At 43.7% G+C, this 24,089-nt stretch overlaps 1 protein-coding gene across 3 annotated transcripts in view; it reads left to right on the forward strand.

Annotated features, from left to right (window-relative positions):
* Positions 1 to 24,089, forward strand: part of ARHGEF7 (Rho guanine nucleotide exchange factor 7) — a 149,497-nt gene that overhangs the window by 90,643 nt on the left and 34,765 nt on the right. For all 3 annotated transcript variants that reach the window (XM_075852516.1, XM_075852517.1, XM_075852518.1), the window contains 4 exons: positions 8,056 to 8,115; positions 13,843 to 13,989; positions 14,381 to 14,467; positions 18,819 to 18,897. In XM_075852516.1, coding sequence (XP_075708631.1) covers positions 8,056 to 8,115; positions 13,843 to 13,989; positions 14,381 to 14,467; positions 18,819 to 18,897 — 373 coding nt within the window. The remainder of the gene's footprint in view (positions 1 to 8,055; positions 8,116 to 13,842; positions 13,990 to 14,380; positions 14,468 to 18,818; positions 18,898 to 24,089) is intronic.

Genomic DNA, 24,089 nt, shown 5'->3' on the forward strand with positions numbered 1-24,089 from the left:
CAACTTGGATTGAGTGCCTCTCCACTCTTCCTCCAGACTCTGGGACCTTGATTTCCAAATGAAATGCAAAATTTACTTTCATCTGAAAACAGGACATTGGACCACTGAGAAACAGACGCTTCTGACGTTGACTCAAGGAATGCGAAGTTGTAGCCGACGTCCTAGATACGTCTGTGTGTGGTGGCTCTTGAAGCACTGATTCCAGCCGCAGCCCACTCCTTGTGAATCTCCCCCAGATTCTTGAATGGCCTTTTCTTGACTCCTTTCAATGCTGCGGTTATCCCTGTTGCTTGTGCACCTTTTTCTTCCACACTTTTTCCTTCCTCTCAACTTTCCATTAATATGCTTGGATACAGCACTCTTCTGTGAACAACCAGCTTCTTTAGCATTGTCCTTTTGTGGCTTACCCTTCTTGTAGAAGGTGTCAATGACTGTCAAGTCCGCAGTCTTCCCCTTGATTGTGTAGCTTACTGAATCAGACTGTTGGACCATTTAAAGGCTTAGGAAACCTTTGCAGGTGTTTTGTGTTGATTAGCTGATTAGAGTGTGACACCATGAGTCTACAATCTTGCACTTTTACCGAATATTAAAATTTTCTGCGAGACATAATTTGGGGTTTTCATTAACTGTTAGCCATAATCAACATTAAAAGAAAAAAAATGCTTGAAATAGATCACTCTGTGTGTAATGAATCTATATAGTATGAGTTTCACTTTTTGAATTAAATTACTGAAATACATTAAAGGGAATGTGTCGCTAGAAAATTATTATTATTTTTTTTTAGTTAGTATATAAATGATTACACATTGATCTAATTTTTTTACAAGTCAGGAAATATTATAAATTAGATTCTAATTTATAACATTTCCATGTGCTGGTCACTAGAGGGAGCAACTCCCAAAATTGCAGCATTGGCATGTGGTAAAGCAACCTCATTGCTTTATGCTGCATAATTGGAGAAGACACACTCGCTCTAGTGTCCTCAAACCATCCCCCCCCCTCCTTTATCCTGGCTAGTGTCAGGAGAAAGGAGGGGGTTGAATGTTCAAAACTCCCACACTGTGTGCCGCCATTTTTTGAGTAAATGCACAGTGTAGGAGGATTAGATACAGTGGTAATCACACAACACGAACATACATACACAAACATAACTTACCTGCTCCTTCCGTCGCTGTCCCTAGTCCTTGCTTCTGAACATATGGACGTCTTACTGTCCGGCCGCAGCTTCTGGTCCACATGAAAATGGCGCCGGATGTCGCTCTGCCAAAGACCTTCCTTTTGGACTGTGTGCAGTACGCTATAGTGAATGGAATAGCTCCCGTTCGCATCCTCTATAGGGATGTATGTGCCGTATTCCATCTCTGTATGTGTCGTTAATCGACACATACAGAGATGGAAAAAAAAAATGGGAGCCCCCATAGTGAAGTAAAAGTAAGAAAAAGTACAACACAAAAACACAAATAAATAAAATTAATTAAAAAAAAAAAAAGCAATAACATATACATTTTTTTTTCCGTGACACCTTCCCTTTAACTGTTTGATATTCCAATTAATTGAGAAGTGTGTGTGTGTGTAATATATATATATATATATATATATATATATAAAAATCTTGCAGCACTCAAAATAGTGAAAATAAAGTGGTTTATTCAGCCAACAAACAGCGACGTTTCTGTCCTACAATAGGACCTTTATCAAGCATGGTAACATACTGAGTGATCACGGTATATAAAGAGTGAAAATTCATTTGCATAATTAATCTCATTAAAAATACACATAACGTGCAAAGTGCAGGAAAAACAAAACATAGTGTGTATGAATGGTATCAGATATGATCAAGACATCGACACATAAACAACAGGTGCAAATACATATATAATATATAACAATATCGCATGAAAAAGCATATGAATATAAAATTACGACATAATCATATATACAACAGTTGTGTTGAAACAAATCACGTTGGTTCTCCTCACCAATCAGAGCTTCAGGACCTTCATAATCAAAAGCACGTCCAGGTTATCCATATGACGACAATCAGTACACAAAGCATGGTCTTACAAAGTATGTGTGTATGTGTATGTATATTGCCGACTTCCGGTTAGAGGACCGGAAGTTTACCGTCACCACGCAACAGGACGCTTCAGGAGCACAACGGCGAACACGTACTCTCCCCGAGGGCACCTCTCTCGCAAAGCGTCCATCGTTGCTAGGCAACCCCCAATCACACGGCTCCTTGTGATTAGAAAGGTAAATATTGTGGCACAATCGCTACTGTTGTCGTGTGCAGTCCCAACCGAAAAAAAGATCAAAACTTGATCTCAAATGTGCTCATAGGGGTAGTCAGTAATAATGCAGCAATGCTTCTAATAGTACATATATATTATCAACGGATAAGATGCATCCAAGATCCACACGCGGGTATGCCCGATCCCTGGCCACACTTCCGTGGTCAAAAGGGAACTAGTCCCCAGGAACTTAAGGATTCGTCCAACCACAACTTAATGTATATGGGGAATCCAAAGAGTTCACAGACGTGTATCGGACCTATATTGTCGGTGCAGAATCAAATCCGCAAAAACGAAGTTGATGATAAAGTGGTATGAATCTGAGTAATAAGCCCAGTATTGCTTACTGACAGTCCCCATAAGAGACAAGAAAATATGTATTAAGAGCTATCTTTATATAAATAGGATGGGACTAAGCAAAACAACAGAAATAAACTTTGCGAATACATATAAATCAATGAAGGTAAATACAGAGAAGGATGGTCCCGAAGTTCTGTTGGGATCTAAAGTGATACAAAACAAAATATTTTAATAACAAAAAATTAACACACAAATATCTCAATACAGCATAATATAATAAAATCGTGTCACCAAAATTAATATCCGATGAGGATCATAACGGGAACACAAAAAGGAGAAGGGGAGACAAGACGCTACACAGTGATCCTATCCACATTAAATTCTACATAGAGTCCGTTAGGTCTCAATGTATTCAGTGAGAATATCCATTTCAATTCCCTCTTGTGCAGAACCAAATGTCTATCACCCCCATTATGTAATGGGGGAACATGGTCCAGTATCATAAATTTTAGATCTCTCTCTGTGTGTCCCTTCTCAACAAAATGCTTAGCAACAGGTAGATCTAATTTTTTCTTCCTAATTTAAAATCTGTGGTTATTAAAACGGGTTTTGAACATGCAGGTGGTTTCACCTACGTATATTAATTGGCAAGGACACCATAACGCATAAACAACCCAATCAGAGTCACAGGTAAGTGTGTGTCTGATGTTGTAATTTCTACCAGTTTGAGGGTGTATATCTGTGTACATATTGATGAATTAAACAATGGACCACTGATGTCTTATAGACGTACACAAAACTTGAGAGATAGACTTGTTAAGACAAAAGTCAAAGCATGTAAAAGTGCTACACAGTCTTTATTACAACCATTGAAAGTGGGTAACTTTCCTTGCCATCATTGTGTAAATTGTACATGTATGTGTATGTATATTGCCGACTTCCGGTTAGAGGACCGGAAGTTTACCGTCACCACGCAGAGGTAATGTGTAGAGGTAATGTTTTTATACACCCTCAAACTGGTAGAAATTACAACATCAGACACACACTCACCTGTGACTCTGATTGGGTTGTTTATGCGTTATGGTGTCCTTGCCAATTAATATACGTAGGTGAAACCACCTGCATGTTCAAAACCCGTTTTAATAACCACAGATTTTCAATTAGGAAGAATAAATTAGATCTACCTGTTGCTAAGCATTTTGTTGAGAAGGGACACACAGAGAGAGATCTAAAATTTATGATACTGGACCATGTTCCCCCATTACATAATGGGGGTGATAGACATTTGGTTCTGCACAAGAGGGAATTGAAATGGATATTCTCACTGAATACATTGAGACCTAACGGACTCAATGTAGAATTTAATGTGGATAGGACCACGGAAGTGTGGCCAGGGATCGGGCATACCCACGTGTGGATCTTGGATGCATCTTATCCGTTGATAATATATATGTACTATTAGAAGCATTGCTGCATTATTACTGACTACCCCTATGAGCACATTTGAGATCAAGTTTTGATCTTTTTTTTGGTTGGGACTGCACACGACAACCGTATCGATTGTGCCACAATATTTACCTTTCTAATCACAAGGAGCCGTGTGATTGGGGGTTGCCTGGCAACGATGGACGCTTTGTGAGAGAGGTGCCCTCGGGGAGAGTACGTGTTCGCCGTTGTGCTCCTGAAGCGTCCTGTTGCGTGGTGACGGTAAACTTCCGGTCCTCTAACCGGAAGTCGGCAATATACATACACATACGCACATACTTTGTAAGACCATGCTTTGTGTACTGATTGTCGTCATATGGATAACCTGGACGTGCTTTTGATTATGAAGGTCCTGAAGCTCTGATTGGTGAGGAGAACCAACGTGATTTGTTTCAACACAACTGTTGTATATATGATTGTCGTAATTTTATATTCATATGCTTTTTCATGCGATATTGTTCTATATTATGTATGTATTTGCACCTGTTGTTTATGTATCGATGTCTTGATCATATCTGATACCATTCATACACACTATGTTTTGTTTTTCCTGCACTTTGCACGTTATGTGTATTTTTAATGAGATTAATTATGCAAATGCCTTTTCACTCTTTATATACCGTGATCACTCAGTATGTTACCATGCTTGATAAAGGTCCTATTGTAGGACAGAAACGTCGCTGTTTGTTGGCTGAATAAACCACTTTATTTTCACTATTTTGAGTGCTGCAAGATTTCTATTTTTATATACTACCTAGTCCCAGGATCTGGACGGCTTTCTTGGCACCTATACATTTTCTCTAGTGAGTGCTGCTGTTTTCTTTTGAGATATATATATATATATATATATATATATATATATATATATATATAGTGAAGGAAATAAGTATTTGATCCCTTGCTGATTTTGTATGTTTGCCCACTGTCAAAGACATGAACAGTCTAGAATTTTTAGGCTAGGTTAATTTTACCAGTGAGAGATAGATTATATATATAAAAAAAAAAAAAGAAAATCACATAGTCAAAATTCTATATTTTTATTTGCATTGTGCACAGAGAAATAAGTATTTGATCCCCTACCAACCATTAAGAGTTCAGCCTCCTCCAGACCAGTTACACGCTCCAAATCAACTTGGTGCCTGCATTAAAGACAGCTGTATTAAATGGTCACCTGTATAAAAGACTCCTGTCCACAGACTCAATTAATCAGTCTGACTCTAACCTCTACAACATGGGCAAGACCAAAGAGCTTTCTAAGGATGTCAGGGACAAGATCATAGACCTGCACAAGGCTGGAATGGGCTACAAAACCATAAGTAAGACGCTGTGTGAGAAGGAGACAACTGTTGGTGCAATAGTAAGAAAATGGAAGACATACAAAATGACTGTCAATCGACATCGATCTGGGGCTCCATGCAAAATCTCACCTCGTGGGGTATCCTTGATCCTGAGGAAGGTGAGAGCTCAGCCGAAAACTACATGGGGGGAACTTGTTAATGATCTCAAGGCAGCTGGGACCACAGTCACCAAGAAAACCATTGGTAACACATTACGCCGTAATGGATTAAAATCCTGCAGTGCCCGCAAGGTCCCCCTGCTCAAGAAGGCACATGTACAGGCCCGTCTGAAGTTTGCAAATTAACATCTGGATGATTCTGAGAATGATTGGGAGTAGGTGCTGTGGTCAGATGAGACTAAAATTGAGCTCTTTGGCATTAACTCAACTCGCCGTGTTTGGAGGAAGAGAAATGCTGCCTATGACCCAAAGAACACCGTCCCCACTGTCAAGCATGGAGGTGGAAACATTATGTTTTGGGGGTGTTTCTCTGCTAAGGGCACAGGACTACTTCACCGCATCAATGGGGGAATGGATGGAGCCATGTACCGTCAAATCCTGAGTGTCAACCTCCTTCCCTCCACCAGGACATTAAAAATGGCTCGTGGCTGGGTCTTCCTGCACGACAATGACCCGAAACATACAGCCAAGGCAACAAAGGAGTGGCTCAAAAAGAAGCACATTAAGGTCATGGAGTGGCCTACCTTAATCCCATCGAAAACTTATGGAGGGAGCTGAAGATCCGAGTTGCCAAGCGACAGCCTCGAAATCTTAATGATTTACAGATGATCTGCAAAGAGGAGTGGGCCAAAATTCCATCTAACATGTGTGCAAACCTCATACTACAAAAAACGTCTGACTGCTGTGCTTGCCAACAAGGGGTTTGCCACCAAGTATTAAGTCTTGTTTGCCAAAGGGATCAAATACTTATTTCTCTGTGCACAATGCAAATAAATATATATAATTTTGACTATGTGATTTTCTGTTTGTTTTTTTTATATAATCTATCTGTCACTGGTAAAATTAACCTAGCCTAAAAATTCTAGACTGTTCATGTCCTTGACAGTGGGCAAACTTACAAAATCAGCAAGGGATCAAATACTTATTTCCTTCACTGTATGTATGTATGTATAATAAATATATATATATATATATAATATACCACGATTCTCCTATGTGTCCAGTGCATAGAAGATGTGATCACCATTAAAGAGAGGGCGCCTGCAGTGGGGGAAACGTGTAGAATTTAGTTTTTTACAGAAGTCATATAATGGCAAGAAAAAGGGGTAATTCTCATATACACACATGACGCCTTATCCTGAAAATTAATCTAAAAAGTTAGGTGCGCTTTAAATTAGTTTCTGGTATGGGCAGACGTCCATGTCACACTGAGTTCATGCTTTTGTTCAGAGCCAATTCACTTAGAAGCATGAGGGGTTACAGGATGTCGGTCAAGCTCAGTAAGCATGCATCTTCTAGAACATGGAATTTTTTTTCTTGTGTTTTTTTTACAGTAGTTTTGCACTAATGGCAGCAATTAAGAAAAAAACCCTAGTACACCTGCTTGTGTAAATTCACCCTTCGGGTCAATGCACACGATGGGTGTTGCGTGCGTATTTGCATGCAGCAAATCTGCAGCATAATACAGTACCAGCATAGTCAGGAAATCTCATGTACACGCTGAAGTATTTATTGGCACGTAAATTTATCTGCGGTGCGTTTTTAAAAAAAAATCCGCAGTATGTCAATTTATCTTGCGTTTCCGCTTTACGAATTGTATCTGCCTTATACTAAGGAAAAACGCACCAAAACCCACAGCATGAAAACGTAAAAACCTCACCGAACATTGCACGCTCTGGCTTTTAACTGCAAATTTCCTGAGATTTGGTGCCTATTTTCCGCAGCAAAGTTCAGAACGTGTGTAGCCTTACGCTTTCAATGAACATATGCCACAGCAGTAAACTTGCATAGTGACAAACGATGAAGAAAACGGAACATTAACTGACTAGGAGATGAAAAGAGAGGACGCTGCCATAGTTTAAGGCTTACTTTTCTCGTCTTGGTGACGGGTCTACATATGGTTTACCCGTGTTTCCAGACACAAGCAGATACACACCTCTGTTGGCGACAGTTGTACCATTCAGCTGGTGTGCATTGATATGTTTAGATAATAGTCTGCTGTACTAAATATTTGGGTAACTTGCTTGTTTGATATGGCGTAGTTTGGCATATAAATACATTTTTCTGGCATTGATAAGTAGTAGCCTTAGAATTATGTATCCATTTAAATTTGGTCACTTTATTCGTTACATATTCTGTTTTGATGCATACCGGCCTAGCTTAATACTGACTCCCTTTTTTTTTCTTGGTCCTGCAAGTTGCATGCCCGAGAAACTGACGTTTGATTCCCCCAGCGTGGCGGTCGTAAGTGCCCATCTCTGCTCTGAGTGAAGGCTCTAGTGGTCAATCAGGAGACTGATAGAGCTATTACTCAGACCAGAGTGGTGGTTCTTGCGACGTTGACGGTCAGAGTATAGCATGCTGCGCTATTTTATCTAGTAAAGAAACTGCATGCTGACTAACCCATTTATACATACATATATATATTTGTTTTTTTACCAATGATCACTTTTTTTGTTTCAGGATTATCATCCAGACAGGACAGATATCCAGAAGTCCATGACTGCATTCAAGAACCTTTCGGTAATCAAGTTTTTAAGGCGCGTGTGTGCGTGCGTGTGTGTGCGCGCGTGTGTGTGCCTTAGGCCTTATTCACACGACAGGGTCCGAGTGTCGGCCGGGAAAATCGGCCGTTTTGCATCCGTTCCTGGCCGAGTTGCCGTTTTTACCGGCCGATTTGGACCCGATTTGTATCCGTTTTTTTCCCTGTCCGTTTTAAAATCTGATGAATTTCATTTAAATTTGTTGCCACACACAGCCCTTTGTAGATAATGCCACAGCCCCCCTGGTAGGTAATGCCACCCAGCCCCCCTGGTAGGTAATGCCACCCAGCCCCCCTGGTAGGTAATGCCACCCAGCCCCCCTGGTAGGTAATGCCACCCAGCCCCCCTGGTAGGTAATGCCACCCAGCCCCCTGTAGGTGATGCCACCCAGCCCCCTGTAGGAGATGCCACCCAGCCCCCTGCAGGCGATGCCACCCAGCCCCCTGCCGGCGATGCCACCCAGCCCCCTGCCGGCGATGCCACCCAGCCCCCTGCAGGCGATGCCACCCAGCCCCCTGCCCCTTGTAGGCGATGCCACCCACCCTGCCCCTTGTAGGTGATGCCACCCTGCCCCCTGTAGGTGATGCCACCCTGCCCCCCGTAGGTGATGCCACCAAGTCCCCTGTAGGTGATGCCACCAAGTCCCCTGTAGGTTGCACCCATCCCCCCCCCCCCCTTACAGGAGAAGTCACTGACTTCAATGTCCATATATGGACAGTGTAGGCACTGACTTCTCCTGAAGAGGAATTCCCTGCCACAGGTCGGGAGTTCCGCTTCAGAAGTGAGTGACGTCACTGTGTCCATATATGGACAGTGTAGTCACTCACTTCTCCTGTAGCGGAATCCCCGGCCATAGAGTCGGGGATTTCGCTGCAGAAGTGAGTCACTTCGCTGTGTCCATATATGGACAGTGTAGTCACGCACTTCTCCTGTAGCGGAATCCCCAATCCCCAGCCGGGGATTGGGGATTCCGACTCCTACAGCGAACAATAAAAGACCCTCCTCCTCCCCCTCACATGCACTGTGAGGAGGAGGAGGAGAGAGAGAGTGCGCGAGCGACGGTAGACCCGGCCATCACTCGGGACACATTCTGGTGATGGCCGTGTATTACCCGGCCCCATAGACTTCTATGAGAGCCGGCCGTCAGAAAATCGATTGTGTGAATAGCCCCATTAGGGGTCTATTATTCCTAATGCAGCCGGGTGCCAGCCGATTTCTGAACAGCCGGCACCCGGCCGGGAAACCCTGTCGTGTGAATCCCGCCTTAGTTTCCTTTTACATAGGCAGATTTTCTGCCAGTCACAAGCACAATCATCAGTACTGTATGTGACCGAATAATAGTTAGTGCAATCGGTCGGGCAAGTAGAGTTTTAATATTGTTGCCAGCACATTCCTGTTTACACGGGGAGATGTGCTGACGACAATGGATGATTTTAATCCAAAATAGTAGACAAATGGTCTGGCACGCGGTGCAGTTAAAAACGATACTTCTTTGTTGTTACAAAATTTAAAACAAATAAATAAAAGAAATCCTGGGTTTTAATCCTTCTTTTAATTCCCTCGTGAAAGATGCAATCTCAGAGTGTGTTTGTTTTTACATGGAAATGATCGGGAATGAGCATTTAAAAATGCACTTATTTGCCCAATCAGCTTGTTTAAAAGGGCTATGAGACCCACAACAACATCTGACAATAGACTATTAAAAAATAAAAAAAAATGAAAAAAAAATCAGAGAACGCATAGGGTAACATGAAGAAAATTTATTGTTTCACCCCCCCCCCCCCTCCCTCCCTGAGTCACTGACTGGCTTTACAGTGGGAAAGACCAAAGTTAGGGGGGGTTTTGCACTGAACAATTATCGGCCAGACGAGCGTTCTAGGAACGCTCGTTGCCGATAATTGCCCAGTGTAAACAGGGGGACGATCAGCAGATTTAACAAGCAAACGCTCGATCATCTGCTGGTCGTATCGATTTAAAAAAGTTAAATATTATCATTGTCGGCAGCACATTTCCCTGTCCATAGCTCCATGTGACAGGAGCAAACGAGGGCAGGTCTCGTTGATCGGCGCTCGCTGCACCAGCTGCTTATCGGCCGGTGTAAAAGGGCCTGAAGTCTGATCTTTCTTCCTCCTTTCACTTGCAGATCCCCTCTAAATGCTTGCCGCGACTAGTATAGAAGGACTCTGTGGAATTCCCTGACATCGCTGTCCATATATGGACAGTGTTGTCAGGGTCTTCCCCAGAGCAGAGTCCCGGGCAGAGCGCTAGTATAGGCTCTGCTCCGGAACTCTGTGGAATCCCCTGACATCGCTGTCCACATATTGACAGCGATGTCTAGGGCTTCCCCAGAGCTGGACAATGATGTCAGGAGCACAGCTGGAGTCTACTAGCGCTCTGCCTGGAACACCAGCTCTGGGGTTGCCCCTGACATCCCTGTCGATTTATATGAACACTGATGTCAGGAGCAGAGCTGGAATCCCAGGCAAAGTGCTAGAAGCGTCTTCTCCGGAACTCCATATATGGACACTGATATCAGGGGCTTCCCAAGACACTGATATCAGGGGCTTCCCGGGACGCCGGGTATGGGGTTGCCCCCGACAGCACATTTCGGTGTAGGAGGATCACCTGACGTCACTGTGTATGGACAGTGACGTCAGGTGCTCCTCCAGCAGAGGAATCCCTGGTCAAAGCGTAGGCAACTCTCTGGGGATTCCACTTCTAGAGGGAGCCCCAATGGAGCTATCTACTGGGTGTGTGTGTGTGCCACTATCTACAAGGGGTGTGCGTGGCATTATCTACCGAGGGCACTGTGGCAGCATCTACCGAGGGCACTGTGGCAGCATCTACCGAGGGCACTGTGGCAGCATCTACCGAGGGCACTGTGGCAGCATCTACCGAGGGCACTGTGGCACAATCTAAAAAGGGGCTGCCCAATCTTGACATTGGTGTGTCTGCCAAACGCTGCCAACTGAGCCGCCGGACTGCATTTAGCGACACTTAAAGTGTCGCTAAATGTTCTACAAACTTCTGACATGTTATAGTGACATGTCAAAGTGACAAGTCAGAAGTTTGTATTGGTGGGGGTCCGAGCACTGAGACCCCCACCCGGTGGCGTAACTACCGCCATAGCAGCGGGGCCCGCTCTGCCATTAAACAAAAGACATGTATCCCCTATCCACAGGATAGGGGATACATGTGTGATCGCTGGCAGCGATAGGGAGAACTGGGGACTGAAAGTCCCCTGAAGTTCTCCATCACAAACCTCGGACTTCCGGGGTCTGTCGGCAGCTCCGTAGAAATGAATGGCGCGCCGGTCACGCTTGTGCGCATGCGTGACCAGCGCTCCTTTCATTTTTATTGAGCTGCGCAGACGCTGGAAGTCAGAGGTTAGTCATGGCTAACTTCGGGGGACTTTCGGTCCCCCGTTCTCCTTATCGCTGCCAGCGATCAGACATGTATTCCCTATCCTGTGGATAGGGGATACATGTCTTTTGCAGGACACACTATAGGTCGGCTTTTACAGGGGTTACCTACAGGGGGGGCTGTATAACGTTACCTACGGGGGGGGGGGGGGGGCTGTACGGCGTTCTCTACAGGGGGGGGCTGTATGGCGTTCTCTACAGGGGAGGGGCTGTATGGCGCTCTCTACAGTGGGGGCTGTATGGCGCTCTCTACAGTGGGGGCTGTATGGCGCTCTCTACAGTGGGGGCTGTATGGCGCTCTCTACAGTGGGGGCTGTATGGCGCTCTCTACAGTGGGGGCTGTATGGCGCTCTCTACAGTGGGGGCTGTATGGCGCTCTCTACAGTGGGGGCTGTATGGCGCTCTCTACAGTGGGGGCTGTATGGCGCTCTCTACAGTGGGGGCTGTATGGCGCTCTCTACAGTGGGGGCTGTATGGCGCTCTCTACAGTGGGGGCTGTATGGCGTTCTCTACAGTGGGGGCTGTATGGCGTTCTGTAGAGAACGCCATACAGCCCCCTCTGTAGATAGCGCCATACAGCCCCCACTGTAGAGAACGCCATACAGCCCCCACTGTAGAGAACGCCGTACAGCCCCCACTGTAGAGAACGCCGTACAGCCCCCACTGTAGAGAACGCCGTACAGCCCCCACTGTAGAGAACGCCGTACAGCCCCCACTGTAGAGAACGCCGTACAGCCCCCACTGTAGAGAACGCCGTACAGCCCCCACTGTAGAGAACGCCGTACAGCCCCCACTGTAGAGAACGCCGTACAGCCCCCACTGTAGAGAACGCCGTACAGCCCCCACTGTAGAGAACGCCGTACAGCCCCCACTGTAGAGAACGCCGTACAGCCCCCACTGTAGAGAACGCCGTACAGCCCCCACTGTAGAGAACGCCGTACAGCCCCCACTGTAGAGAACGCCGTACAGCCCCCACTGTAGAGAACGCCGTACAGCCCCCACTGTAGAGAACGCCGTACAGCCCCCACTGTAGAGAACGCCGTACAGCCCCCACTGTAGAGAACGCCGTACAGCCCCCACTGTAGAGAACGCCGTACAGCCCCCACTGTAGAGAACGCCGTACAGCCCCCACTGTAGAGAACGCCGTACAGCCCCCACTGTAGAGCACGCCGTACAGCCCCCACTGTAGAGCACGCCGTACAGCCCCCACTGTAGAGCACGCCGTACAGCCCCCACTGTAGAGAACGCCGTACAGCCCCCACTGTAGAGAACGCCGTACAGCCCCCACTGTAGAGAACGCCGTACAGCCCCCACTGTAGAGAACGCCGTACAGCCCCCACTGTAGAGAACGCCGTACAGCCCCCACTGTAGAGAACGCCGTACAGCCCCCACTGTAGAGAACGCCGTACAGCCCCCACTGTAGAGAACGCCGTACAGCCCCCACTGTAGAGAAAACCGTACAGCCCCCACTGTAGAGAACGCCGTACAGCCCCCACTGTAGAGAACGCCGTACAGCCCCCACTGTAGAGAACGCCGTACAGCCCCCACTGTAGAGAACGCCGTACAGCCACCACGGGCTCATAGACTTTCTATTGAGTCCATACACCGATACATTTGTTTCCGGAAAAAGCCGAACAGACACGAAGCAGCTAAGCGCTCACACAAACGCTTCAGCTGCTTCGTTCTAGCGATTGGTGGGGGTCTCCGTGCTCGGACCCCCACCAATACAAACTTCTGACGTGTCACTTTGACATGTCATAGTGACATGTCAGAAGTTTGTCGAACGTTTAGCTACACTTTAACCTGTAAAATTGGATTTTTGAAATAAGCACGTGGAGAACTCACATTTCCGTTAGGTTTAAACCTAGCGCTATTGATATAGCAATGTAGTATTATTATACTAATGTAGTATTATAGTAGTTCAAATAACTAATTAACAATTATTTTGTAATAAAGTAATGTGGCCCGTCAACGTCACATTTTTTCTATATGTGGCCCACTTTCTCGGTTTGAGACCCCTGGTTTAGTGATATATATGATGCAGATAAAAATCAAAAAAGTTAAATTTGTTCAGGTCATAGGATAGAAAAACTCCAATGCTGAGTACAGCCATGGAAATAATGTAGATTCTATCCAGTTAAGTTTGACAGTTCTGATATTATGGCCTCTGTACACAGAAACCTATTGAAATTCAGGCATAAACTGCAGCAATGAAATGTACAATTGGATGTGAGAAATGAAGTATTTTGTAGAATTTTTTTTTATTTTTTTTATTTTGTTTGCAGGCACAATGTCAAGAAGTGAGAAAAAGAAAGGAATTGGAGCTGCAGATTTTGAATGAGGCCATACGTGGCTGGGAAGGCGAAGACATTAAGACACTTGGCTCAGTTATATATATGTCCCAAGTAATGATACAGTGTGCAGGAAGTGAGGTAGGTGCTTTTCATAGCAGATGACTTGGATATGTGCCTGACTTTTTGTTCTATTGTTCCTCGAATTGAACGTATATCTTGTAGAATCTCTTCTTGTAATTTTATTTGTGTACATTGGGATCATAATACCTGTGATCGTGAACTATGTAAAGTTGGTTGTGTAGCTTGCTGCTGACTTTTAATTTTTTGTTTCCTTTTAAGGGTTTTGGAGGGGGGGGGGCAGGGTGTTTATAGTCTTTAGTGTATCCTTTTTATTTTTATTTTTTTTACTTTGTGCGATAGATGCTTTTTTGTGTTATTTTATATTGCAAAGAAAATTGTACTGCTTGCACCTAGTGTTATGTAATCTGCGTGGTCAATGTACTAATTTTAATGTACTTTTTCCCTAAAGGAAAAGAATGAGAGGTATCTTCTCTTCTTTCCCAATGTATTATTAATGCTTTCTGCCAGTCCAAGAATGAGCGGTTTTATTTATCAGGTAAATCCATTCATATTTTCTCTTTTAAATATTGTATGTTTATATTATGACTTGTGTGCTAATGCCAGTTTTATGCCGTTCTTTAACTTTAAGGGTATGTTCATACAGGCTATTTTCGGGCCGTAAACGCACGGGACGTTTTTTTAAGCGGCTGAAAATAGCCTGTAAAAAAAGTGCATGTCACTACGTGAGCTGATTTTGGAGCCGTTTTTCATTGACTCAATAGAAAAACAGCTCCAAAACCGGCCTTAAAAAACGGCTGAAAATCAGGGGCTGTTTTCCCTTGATAACAGCACTGTATTTTCAGCCGTTTTTTGTTAAGCGTGTGAACATACCTTAAAGAGGCTCTGTCACCAGATTTTGCAACCCCTATCTGCTATTGCAGCAGATAGGCGCTGCAATGTAGATTACAGTAACGTTTTTATTTTTAAAAAAACGAGCATTTTTGGTCAAGTTATGACCATTTTTGTAGTTATGCAAATGAGGCTTGCGAAAGTCCAAGTGGGTGTGTTTAAAAGTAAAAGTCCAACTGGGCGTGTATTATGTGCATACATCGGGGCGTTTTTAATACTTTCACTAGCTGGGCGCTCTGAAGAGAAGTAACATCCTCTTCTCTTCAGAACGCCCAGCTTCTGACAGTGCAGATCTGTGACGTCACTCACAGGTCCCCTGCATCGTGACGGCCACATCGGCACCAGAGGCTACAGTTGATTCTGCAGCAGCATCAGCGTTTGCAGGTAAGATCGACTTACCTGCAAACGCTGATGCTGCTGCAGAATCAACTGTAGCCTCTGGTGCCGATGTGGCCGTCACGATGCAGGACCTGTGAGTGACGTCACAGATCTGCACTGTCAGAAGCTGGGCGTTCTGAAGAGAAGAGGATGTTACTTCTCTTCAGAGCGCCCAGCTAGTAAAAGTAGTAAACACGCCCCGATGTACGCACATAATACACGCCCACTTGGACTTTTACTTTTAAACACACCCACTTGGACTTTTGCAAGCCTCATTTGCATAACTACAAAAATGGTCATAACTTGGCCAAAAATGCTAGTTTTTTAAAAATAAAAACGTTACTGTAATCTACATTGCAGCGCCTATCTGCTGCAATAGCAGATAGGGGTTGCAAAATCTGGTGACAGAGCCTCTTTAATACTAATTAGAGCTATTTAGCTGAGGCAAATGAACATCATTCTATTATAAGCCAAAGATTTCCAGATTCAGTCTATAAGGACCATTTATCCGGACCAGATTAGAAAATCTGTGTTTGTTTTCTATTTTGCACAAACATAACAATTTACATCCACATCCAAGTGATCATCGGTTGTGCCTATGCGATCAATAGTCAGCTACACTTCGTCTCTTGACTGGGGAACATCTTATCTTATCTCCTCTCCATTACCACAAGCCCTACCGATCGCAGTAAAAACTTTTATTTAAATATTAACCCTTTCCCGCCTCAGCCATTTTTTGCGATTTTGACTTTCATTTTTTCTTCCCCCACCTACCAAAAGCCATAACTTTTTTTTTTTTTTTAATGTTTCTATCATTTTTTTTCATGCCACTATTTATTGTTCCATATAATGTAGTGGGAAACCGGGAAAAAAATATCTGCGGTGCGGATTAGGAAACAAAACAGCGATTCCTCAATCTTTTGGGGGTTTTGTTTTTACAGCGTTCGTGATTCAGTGAAAATGGCATGTTAACTTTATTCTACCGGTCAATACGATTACGGTGATGCCAATTTTATATTGTGTTTTTTTATGTTTTACTGGTTTTACACGTAAAAAACTGATTGTTAAAATTGGTACCATTATGGGGTACATAAGACATTTTGATCACTTTTTATTCCCTTTTTTTTTTTGTGGGAGATGAAGCGACCAAGAAACAGCGATTCTGGAAGTTTTCACATTTTTATGGCGTTCACCGTGCAGTTTAATTATGATATATTGTAAAAGTTGCCTTTTACGGACGCGGTGATGCCACTGATTTTAACTTTTTTTTTTTTGTTACGTTGTGCTTGAGGGAAAATAGGGGAAAGCTTTTTTTCTTTTTTAAATATACAGCAGGCCGCTCCCCTGTTTGTAGCCATTTAAATGCAGCGGTCACTATTGATCGCAGAATTTAACGTGTTAAATCATCAGGATCACACTCATTACACTGAAGTGTCGGCTGTAATATGGCGGATGTCGGGAAGGGGTTAAAAATACGTATACAAATGTCGTCAACAGGTCGGCACTACTCACAGTCCTCACTTATCATGGGAGTGGGTATTTCTCCAAGGGTTGATATATATAAAACATGTCACAGTGGTGCTCAGCTAAATAAGTATCCAGCTATCCAACAATCCACATAAGAACAAGAACAAAAAGCAGCAACTCAACATCCTGACTTAAAATCCTTTTTATTTCAGCTCATAAAGCATCAATGGATGGGGTGAGGGTGGTTGTTCCCTTCTGGATTGTTAAAAATAAATTTTTGCGAATCCCATAACCTTGACCACTTGTTGCTGTGTATTTTCAGAACCACCTGCAATCCGCATATCAGGAAGCCCTTCTAACGAATGGGGATTGCCCATAGGGGACAAGCCCCTTTAAACAAGAACATCTATGATGCCCATAAGATTTCAGCCTCACTTTCTTAAAACCGTAACCTAAAAAATAACTGGAAATATGTGTCCGAGAGTTACAAATTTATTGGAAGATGTTAATAAAAAGAAACCTTAAACATCTTTACAAATATGCATTTACATGTTTATCATCAATAGGGCAGACCAGTTTCTAGCCTTAGTCTATAATCCCATTGATAAACACTACAGCCAGCCCTTTCCCAGGGAACAATAGATTGCATAAAACTGCACAGCACATTAACTGTTAAATTTAGTTTTTCTTTAAATAGTACATGTTCAATACTTTTGCATCTGTAGATGAGATCTGTGTTCTCTATTCTCCCGACCCTGCTCCTATAAGATCTGTGTCTGACTTTAGTACTAGGAAACAGCTTCTTTACATTCCAGATATCATTTAAAGAGGCTCTGTCACCACATTATAAGTGGCCTATATTGTACATGATGTGATCGGCGCTGTAATGTAGATTACAGCAGTGTTTTTTATTTAGAAAAACAATAATTTTTGACGGAGTTATGACCTATATTAGCTTTATGCTAATGAGTTTCTTAATGAACAACTGGGCGTGTTTTACTTTTTGGCCAAGTGGGTTTGTACAGAGGAGTGTAAGACACTGACCAATCAGCATAATACACTTCTCCCCATTCATTTACACAGCACATAGCGATATAGATATATCGCTATGTGCAGCCACATAAACCCACTATAACATTACTCAAGTGTCCTGACAATGAATATACATTACCTCCAGCCAGGAGGTGAAGTGTATTCAGAATCCTGTCACTTCTGTAGCGTGTCTGTGATATTTACAGCAAGGCAAGCGTAATCTCGCGAGATTACGATGTAACCTGTCATTTCAAATGAGATTAGGCTTGCCTTGCTATAAATATCACAGAGACGCTACAGAAGTGACAGGATTCTGAATACACATCCCGTCCTGGCTGGACACTTGAGTAATGTTTTTGTGGCTGCACATAGCGATTATAGCTATATCGCTATGTGCTGTGTAAATTAATGGGGAGAAGTGTATGGCGCTGATTGGTCACTGATTGGTCAGCGTCATACACTTCTCTCCACAAAGCCCACTTGGCCAAAAAGTAAAACATGCCGAGTTGTCCATTGAGAAACTCATTAGCATAAAGCTAATATAGGACATAACTCCATCAAAAATGATCGTTTTCTAAATAAAAAACACTGCTGTAATCTACATTACAGCGCCGATCACATCATGTACAAGATAGGCCACTTATAATGTGGTGACAGAGCCTCTTTAAGCAGGACCTGTAAATTTTGTCTGTTTTTAGAGAATACTCGTGTAACCATGAAATACCAATGCTGGGACATCTTTTCTTGTGCTTTGTGTCAATCCTCTATTATTTCTCATGGAAATGCATGAGTAAATAACTGCTGGGGGGTGCCATTTCCCTTTACTAAAGGGTGGGTCTGCACACTCTGACACAGTCCAAACCGTACACCGACATTGTCATTGTAGGGATGCGCCCCTTTGGACAAGGGGAATGACATCAGTCCGTTGTCCATTTATTTTTACATTTTAAGGAGGAATAACAGAGGAACGGCACAAACTTATGGAGAATATATGTATTTACTAAAACAGACATATTCGGAAAGCTGACAGGCCCTCTTTAAGATCAGTTAGTCATTTATGGACCTTACGCTCCCAGTATTGTTTGTGTAGTATAGATTGTCACTGTTGTCTTTTTATTTAGGGGAAACTTCCACTGACAGGAACTTGCATCACAAAGCTAGAAGACAATGAAAATCACAAGAATGCCTATGAAATTTCCGGTAATCTCTTTTTATCACTTTTATTGGTTTCTTCAAATGTCAACATGGCAGCTGTATGCTGTTATGAAAGAATTTTTTTCTGTTTTTAAAGTGTAGCTGGCCTCATGAACACGTCCGTAAAAGCGCCCGTTATTGCGGGTCGTAATTACGACCCGCAATAACGGGCCCATAGACTTCTGATAGCCACGGGTACCTTCCCGTTTTCTCACGGGAAGGTGCCCGTGCCGTTAAAAAAATAGAACTTGTTCTATTTTTTCATTTTACGGGCCGTGCTGCTATACTTTATAATGGGAGCACGGCTCGCAAAAACGGCCGGCTGCCCGTGGCCGGCCGTGCTCGTAATTACGAGTCGTAATTACGAGCACGGTCATGTGCATGAGGCCTAAACGTTTGACAAGCTTCTGACATATCATAGTGACATGTCAGAAGTTTGCATTGGTGGGGGTCCGAGCACTGAGACCCCCAACAATCTCTAGAATGAAGCGCTCGTGTGAGCGCTCAGCCGCTTCGTGTCTGTTCGGCTTTTTCCGGAAAGCTGATGTATCAGAGTACGGGTTCATAGACTTTCTATTGAGCGTACACCGATACATTTATTTCCGGAAAAAGCCGAACAGACACGAAGCGGCTGAGCGCTCACACGAACGCTTCAGCTGCTTCATTCTAGAGATTAGTGGGGGTCTCAGTGCTCAGACCCCCACCAATCCAAACTTCTGACATGTCACTGACATGTCAGAAGTTTGTCAAACGTTTAGCTACACTTTAAAAGTTCATGACAAATTTGCGAGTTTGTTGTTCTACCCATTCTATGGGATCCTATTAACTTCTAATGGGACCCTTAGGTTTCTGTGACGTTACGCTTTGTTTTTATTACCATGTAGATTAGCGCAGTAGATTGCGCTGTCCTGCCCTTCAGGAACAACAGAAACCTAACAAGAATCACTTACTTACTCTGATGTATATTTGATTTATGAATTATTATTTTTTTTATGCACATAACATTTCAATGCTATTTATGCTATTCTTTGTCTAAAAGTATGTGGGCACCCCTCCTAATTATTGAGTTGAGGTGTTTTAGCCACAGCCATAGCAAACAGGTGCATAAAATCAAGCACACAGCTATGCAATCTCCATAGACAGAATTTGCTAGTAGTATGGGTCGTACTGAATAGCTCATTGACTTTAATTGTGGCACTGTTATAGGATGCCATCTTTGCCAAAAGTCAGCAAAACCAGAAAGTTCACAAACTAGGTCTGCCCAGGTCAAACGGAAGTGCTATTATTGTATTGAGAAAACGTCTAGGAGTAACAGATCAGACATGAAGTGGTAGACCGCGGGGGCCGCTGTGTGCTGAAGCTTATGGCGCGTAAATATAAACTATCCTCTATTCCATCACTCACTACAGAGTTCAAACTGCCTCTGGAAGTGACATACGCACAAGAACGGTGCGTCGGGAGCATCATAAAATAGGTTTCCATGGTTGAGCAGCTCCATTGTTCCAAATGTCACCATGCGCAATGCCTGGCGTTGGCTAGAGTGGCGTAAAGCATGCTGCCATTCAAGTCCGGAGCTTACTACAATTTGAGCACAAGCCAGCTGGAGAAAGGGCTGGACTAGAGCAGGAAATGTCTCCATTTTTACTAATGCATATTCAGCGCTGTGAAAACGTTTGTTTTTGCCCCTTCCCAGTTTATTCTATTTTTGCATATTTGTCACACTTAAAGAGGCTCTGTCACCAGATTTTGCAACCCCTATCTGCTATTGCAGCAGATAGGCGCTGCAATGTAGATTACAGTAACGTTTTTATTTTTAAAAAACGAGCATTTTTGGCCAAGTTATGACCATTTTTGTATTTATGCAAATGAGGCTTGCAAAAGTCCAAGTGGGCGTGTTTAAAGTAAAAGTCCAACTGGGCGTGTATTATGTGCGTACATCGGGGCGTTTTTACTACTTTTACTAGCTGGGCGTTCTGACGAGAAATATCATCCACTTCTCTTCAGAACGCCCAGCTTCTGGCAGTGCAGACACACAGCGTGTTCTCGAGAGATCACGCTGTGACGTCACTCACTTCCTGCCCCAGGTCCTGCATCGTGTCGGCCACATCGGCACCAGAGGCTACAGTTGATTCTGCAGCAGCATCGGCGTTTGCAGGTAAGTAGCTACATCGACTTACCTGCAAACGCTGATGCTGCTGCAGAATCAACTGTAGCCTCTGGTGCCGATGTGTCCTCGCTCGTCCGACACGATGCAGGACCTGTGAGTGACGTCACAGCGTGATCTCTCGAGAACACGGCTGTGTCTGCACTGCCAGAAGCTGGGCGTTCTGAAGAGAAGTGGATGATACTTCTATACACAACGCCCAGCTAGTAAAAGTAGTAAAAACGCCCCGATGTACGCACATAATACACGCCCAGTTGGACTTTTACTTTAAACACGCCCACTTGGACTTTTGCAAGCCTCATTTGCATAAATACAAAAATGGTCATAACTTGGCCAAAAATGCTCGTTTTTTAAAAATAAAAACGTTACTGTAATCTACATTGCAGCGCCTATCTGCTGCAATAGCAGATAGGGGTTGCAAAATCTGGTGACAGAGCCTCTTTAAAATGCTTCAAATCATGAAACTATGTTTAACCCCTTCCCGCTCCTTGACGTACTATTACGTCATGGCAGCTGTATCGTTCGCGCTCCATGCCGTAATAGTACGTCTTGGGAGTAACGGCCGTTTCGGCCGTCCTCCCGACACATACAGGAGCTGTGACGCTGCTGTCTTGTTCAGCAGCTGTCACAGCTCCTACAGCGGGGACCGATCGCTGTGTCCCCGCTGATTAACCCCTTAAAAGCCGCGTTCTATAGAGATCGCGGCTTTTTAGGGGTTAAGCTGCCATCGCCGGCCTGCTACGCGATAGCGGCCGGCGATGGCGACTATGGCAACCGGACACCAAACAATGGCGTCCGGCTATGCCATAGACGGAAGCCTAGTGGGTCCTGACAACGTCAGGACCCACTATGCTTGCTGTCAGTGAGTAGCTGACAGTTCTAATACACTGCACTACGCATGTAGTGCAGTGTATTAGAATAGTGATCAGGGCCTCCTGCCCTCAAGTCCCCTAGTGGGACAAAGTAATAAAGTTAAAAAAAAGTTAAAAAAAGATGTGTAAAAATAAGAAAATAAAATATTTAAAAGTATTAAAAGTAAAAATCCCCCTTTTTCCCTGATCAGTCCTTTATTATTAAAAAAAATATATAAATAAACTATACATAATTGGTATCGCCGCGTCCGTAACGGCCTGAACTACAAAATTATTTCGTTATTTATCCCGCACGGTGAACGCCGTAAAATAAAATAATAATAAACCGAACCACAATCACAATTCTTTGGTCACTTCACCTCCCAAAAAATGGAATAAAAAGAGATCAAAAAGTCGCATGTACCGAAAAATGGTCCTGATCGAAACTACTGTTCGTTACGCAAAAAATAAGTCCTCGCACGGCTTTATTGATTGAAAAATAAAAACGTTAAGGCTCTTAGAATAAGGTAACACCAAAAGTGAATGATTTTTTACAAAACGTATTTTATTGTGCAAACGCCATAAGACATAAAAAAAAACTATAAACATCTGGTATCGCCGTAATCGTATCGCCCCGCAGAATAAAGTGAATATGTCATTTATAGCGCACGGTGAACGCTGTAAAAAAAAAAACAATCGTACAATTGCTGTTTTTTAGTCACCACGGCACCTAAAAATAGAATAAAAACTGATCAAAAAGCCGCATGCACCCCAAGAAAACTACAATGGATTCCTCAAGGGGTCTAGTTTCCAAATTGGGGTCACTTTTGGGCTGTTCCCAATGTTTTGGCACCACAAGACCTCTTCAAACCGGACATGGTGCCTAATAAAAAAGAGGCCTCAAAATCCACTAGGTGCTCCTTTTACTTCGGAGGCCGGTGCTTCACTCCATTACCGCACTAGGGCCACATGTGGGATATTTCTCTAAACTGCAGAATCTGGGCAATACGTATTAAGTTGCGTTTCACTGATAAATCCTTTTGTGTTATAAAAAAAAATGGTATAAAGAGGATTTTCTGACAAAAAAAAATTTAAATTTCACCTCTACTTTGCTCTAAATTTTTGTGAAACACCTAAAGGGTTCATAAACTTTCTAAATGCTGTTGTGGATACTTTGAGGGGTCTAGTTTCTAAAATGGGGTGTTTGATAGGGGTTTCTAATATATGGGCCCCTCAAAGCAACTTCAGAACTGAACTGGAACCTAAAAAAATAAATAAATGAGGCAATACTTTGCTTCTTACATTATACTGATAATGAGCCGTGCCCACCCCGAGATGGCCCCAGTTTTGACCGTTTGTATAAACGGAGACCCCTATTAGACCGTTCTAGTGCCCGGTTTTCCCCAGCATACACCCCCGAGAAGTGTATTTCTATTGATGAGTCCCTGGTACATTTTAAAGGGAGGGTTCAATTCCGCCAGTACCTGCCGGGTAAGAGGGCAAGGTATGGCGTGAAGATGTATAAGCTGTGAGAGTGCATCAGGGTATACCTACAGGTTTAGGATATATGAAGGAAAGGCCACCCCCAAACCAGACTGCATCCTGGACTACAATAGGTACATGGGAGGGATGGACGGGCACATCATACAGATGGCTTTGTACAATGCGTACATGCTACGTCGATGTGCAGGCCAGACGGGAACTTTCCTGGAATTTCAAGAGGTGATTATCAAGAACCTAATCTTTAGGGACCAAGAAGGGGGGGCACCCAGTACTTCTGGAAGCGAGCCCACACGCATCGTACCAGGGCAACACTTTCCAGGAGAAGTTCCCCAAACTGGCAAGAAGGGAAAAAGTCAAAAGAGGTGCAAAGTCTGCTATAAGAGGGGGATAAGGGATGACACAATATATCAATGTGACACGTGTCCCGAATAACCAGAGCTCTGTATGAAAGTGTTTTAAAATTTATCATACATCCCTTGGTTTATAATTTACCCCAATTTTACTTACCCTGATGCACTCCACACAGCTTATCCCCCCTCGTCTTTCCCCTCTGGGCCCCGCTGTGTGTCCAGGCAGCTGATAACAGCCACATGTAGGGTATTGCCATACCCGGGAGAACCCACATTACAGTTTATGGGGTGTAGGTCTCCGGTCAAAATGCTCACTACACCTCTAGATGA

Source organism: Rhinoderma darwinii, chromosome 2, assembly GCF_050947455.1.
Source record: "Rhinoderma darwinii isolate aRhiDar2 chromosome 2, aRhiDar2.hap1, whole genome shotgun sequence".
NCBI lineage: Eukaryota > Metazoa > Chordata > Amphibia > Anura > Rhinodermatidae > Rhinoderma > Rhinoderma darwinii.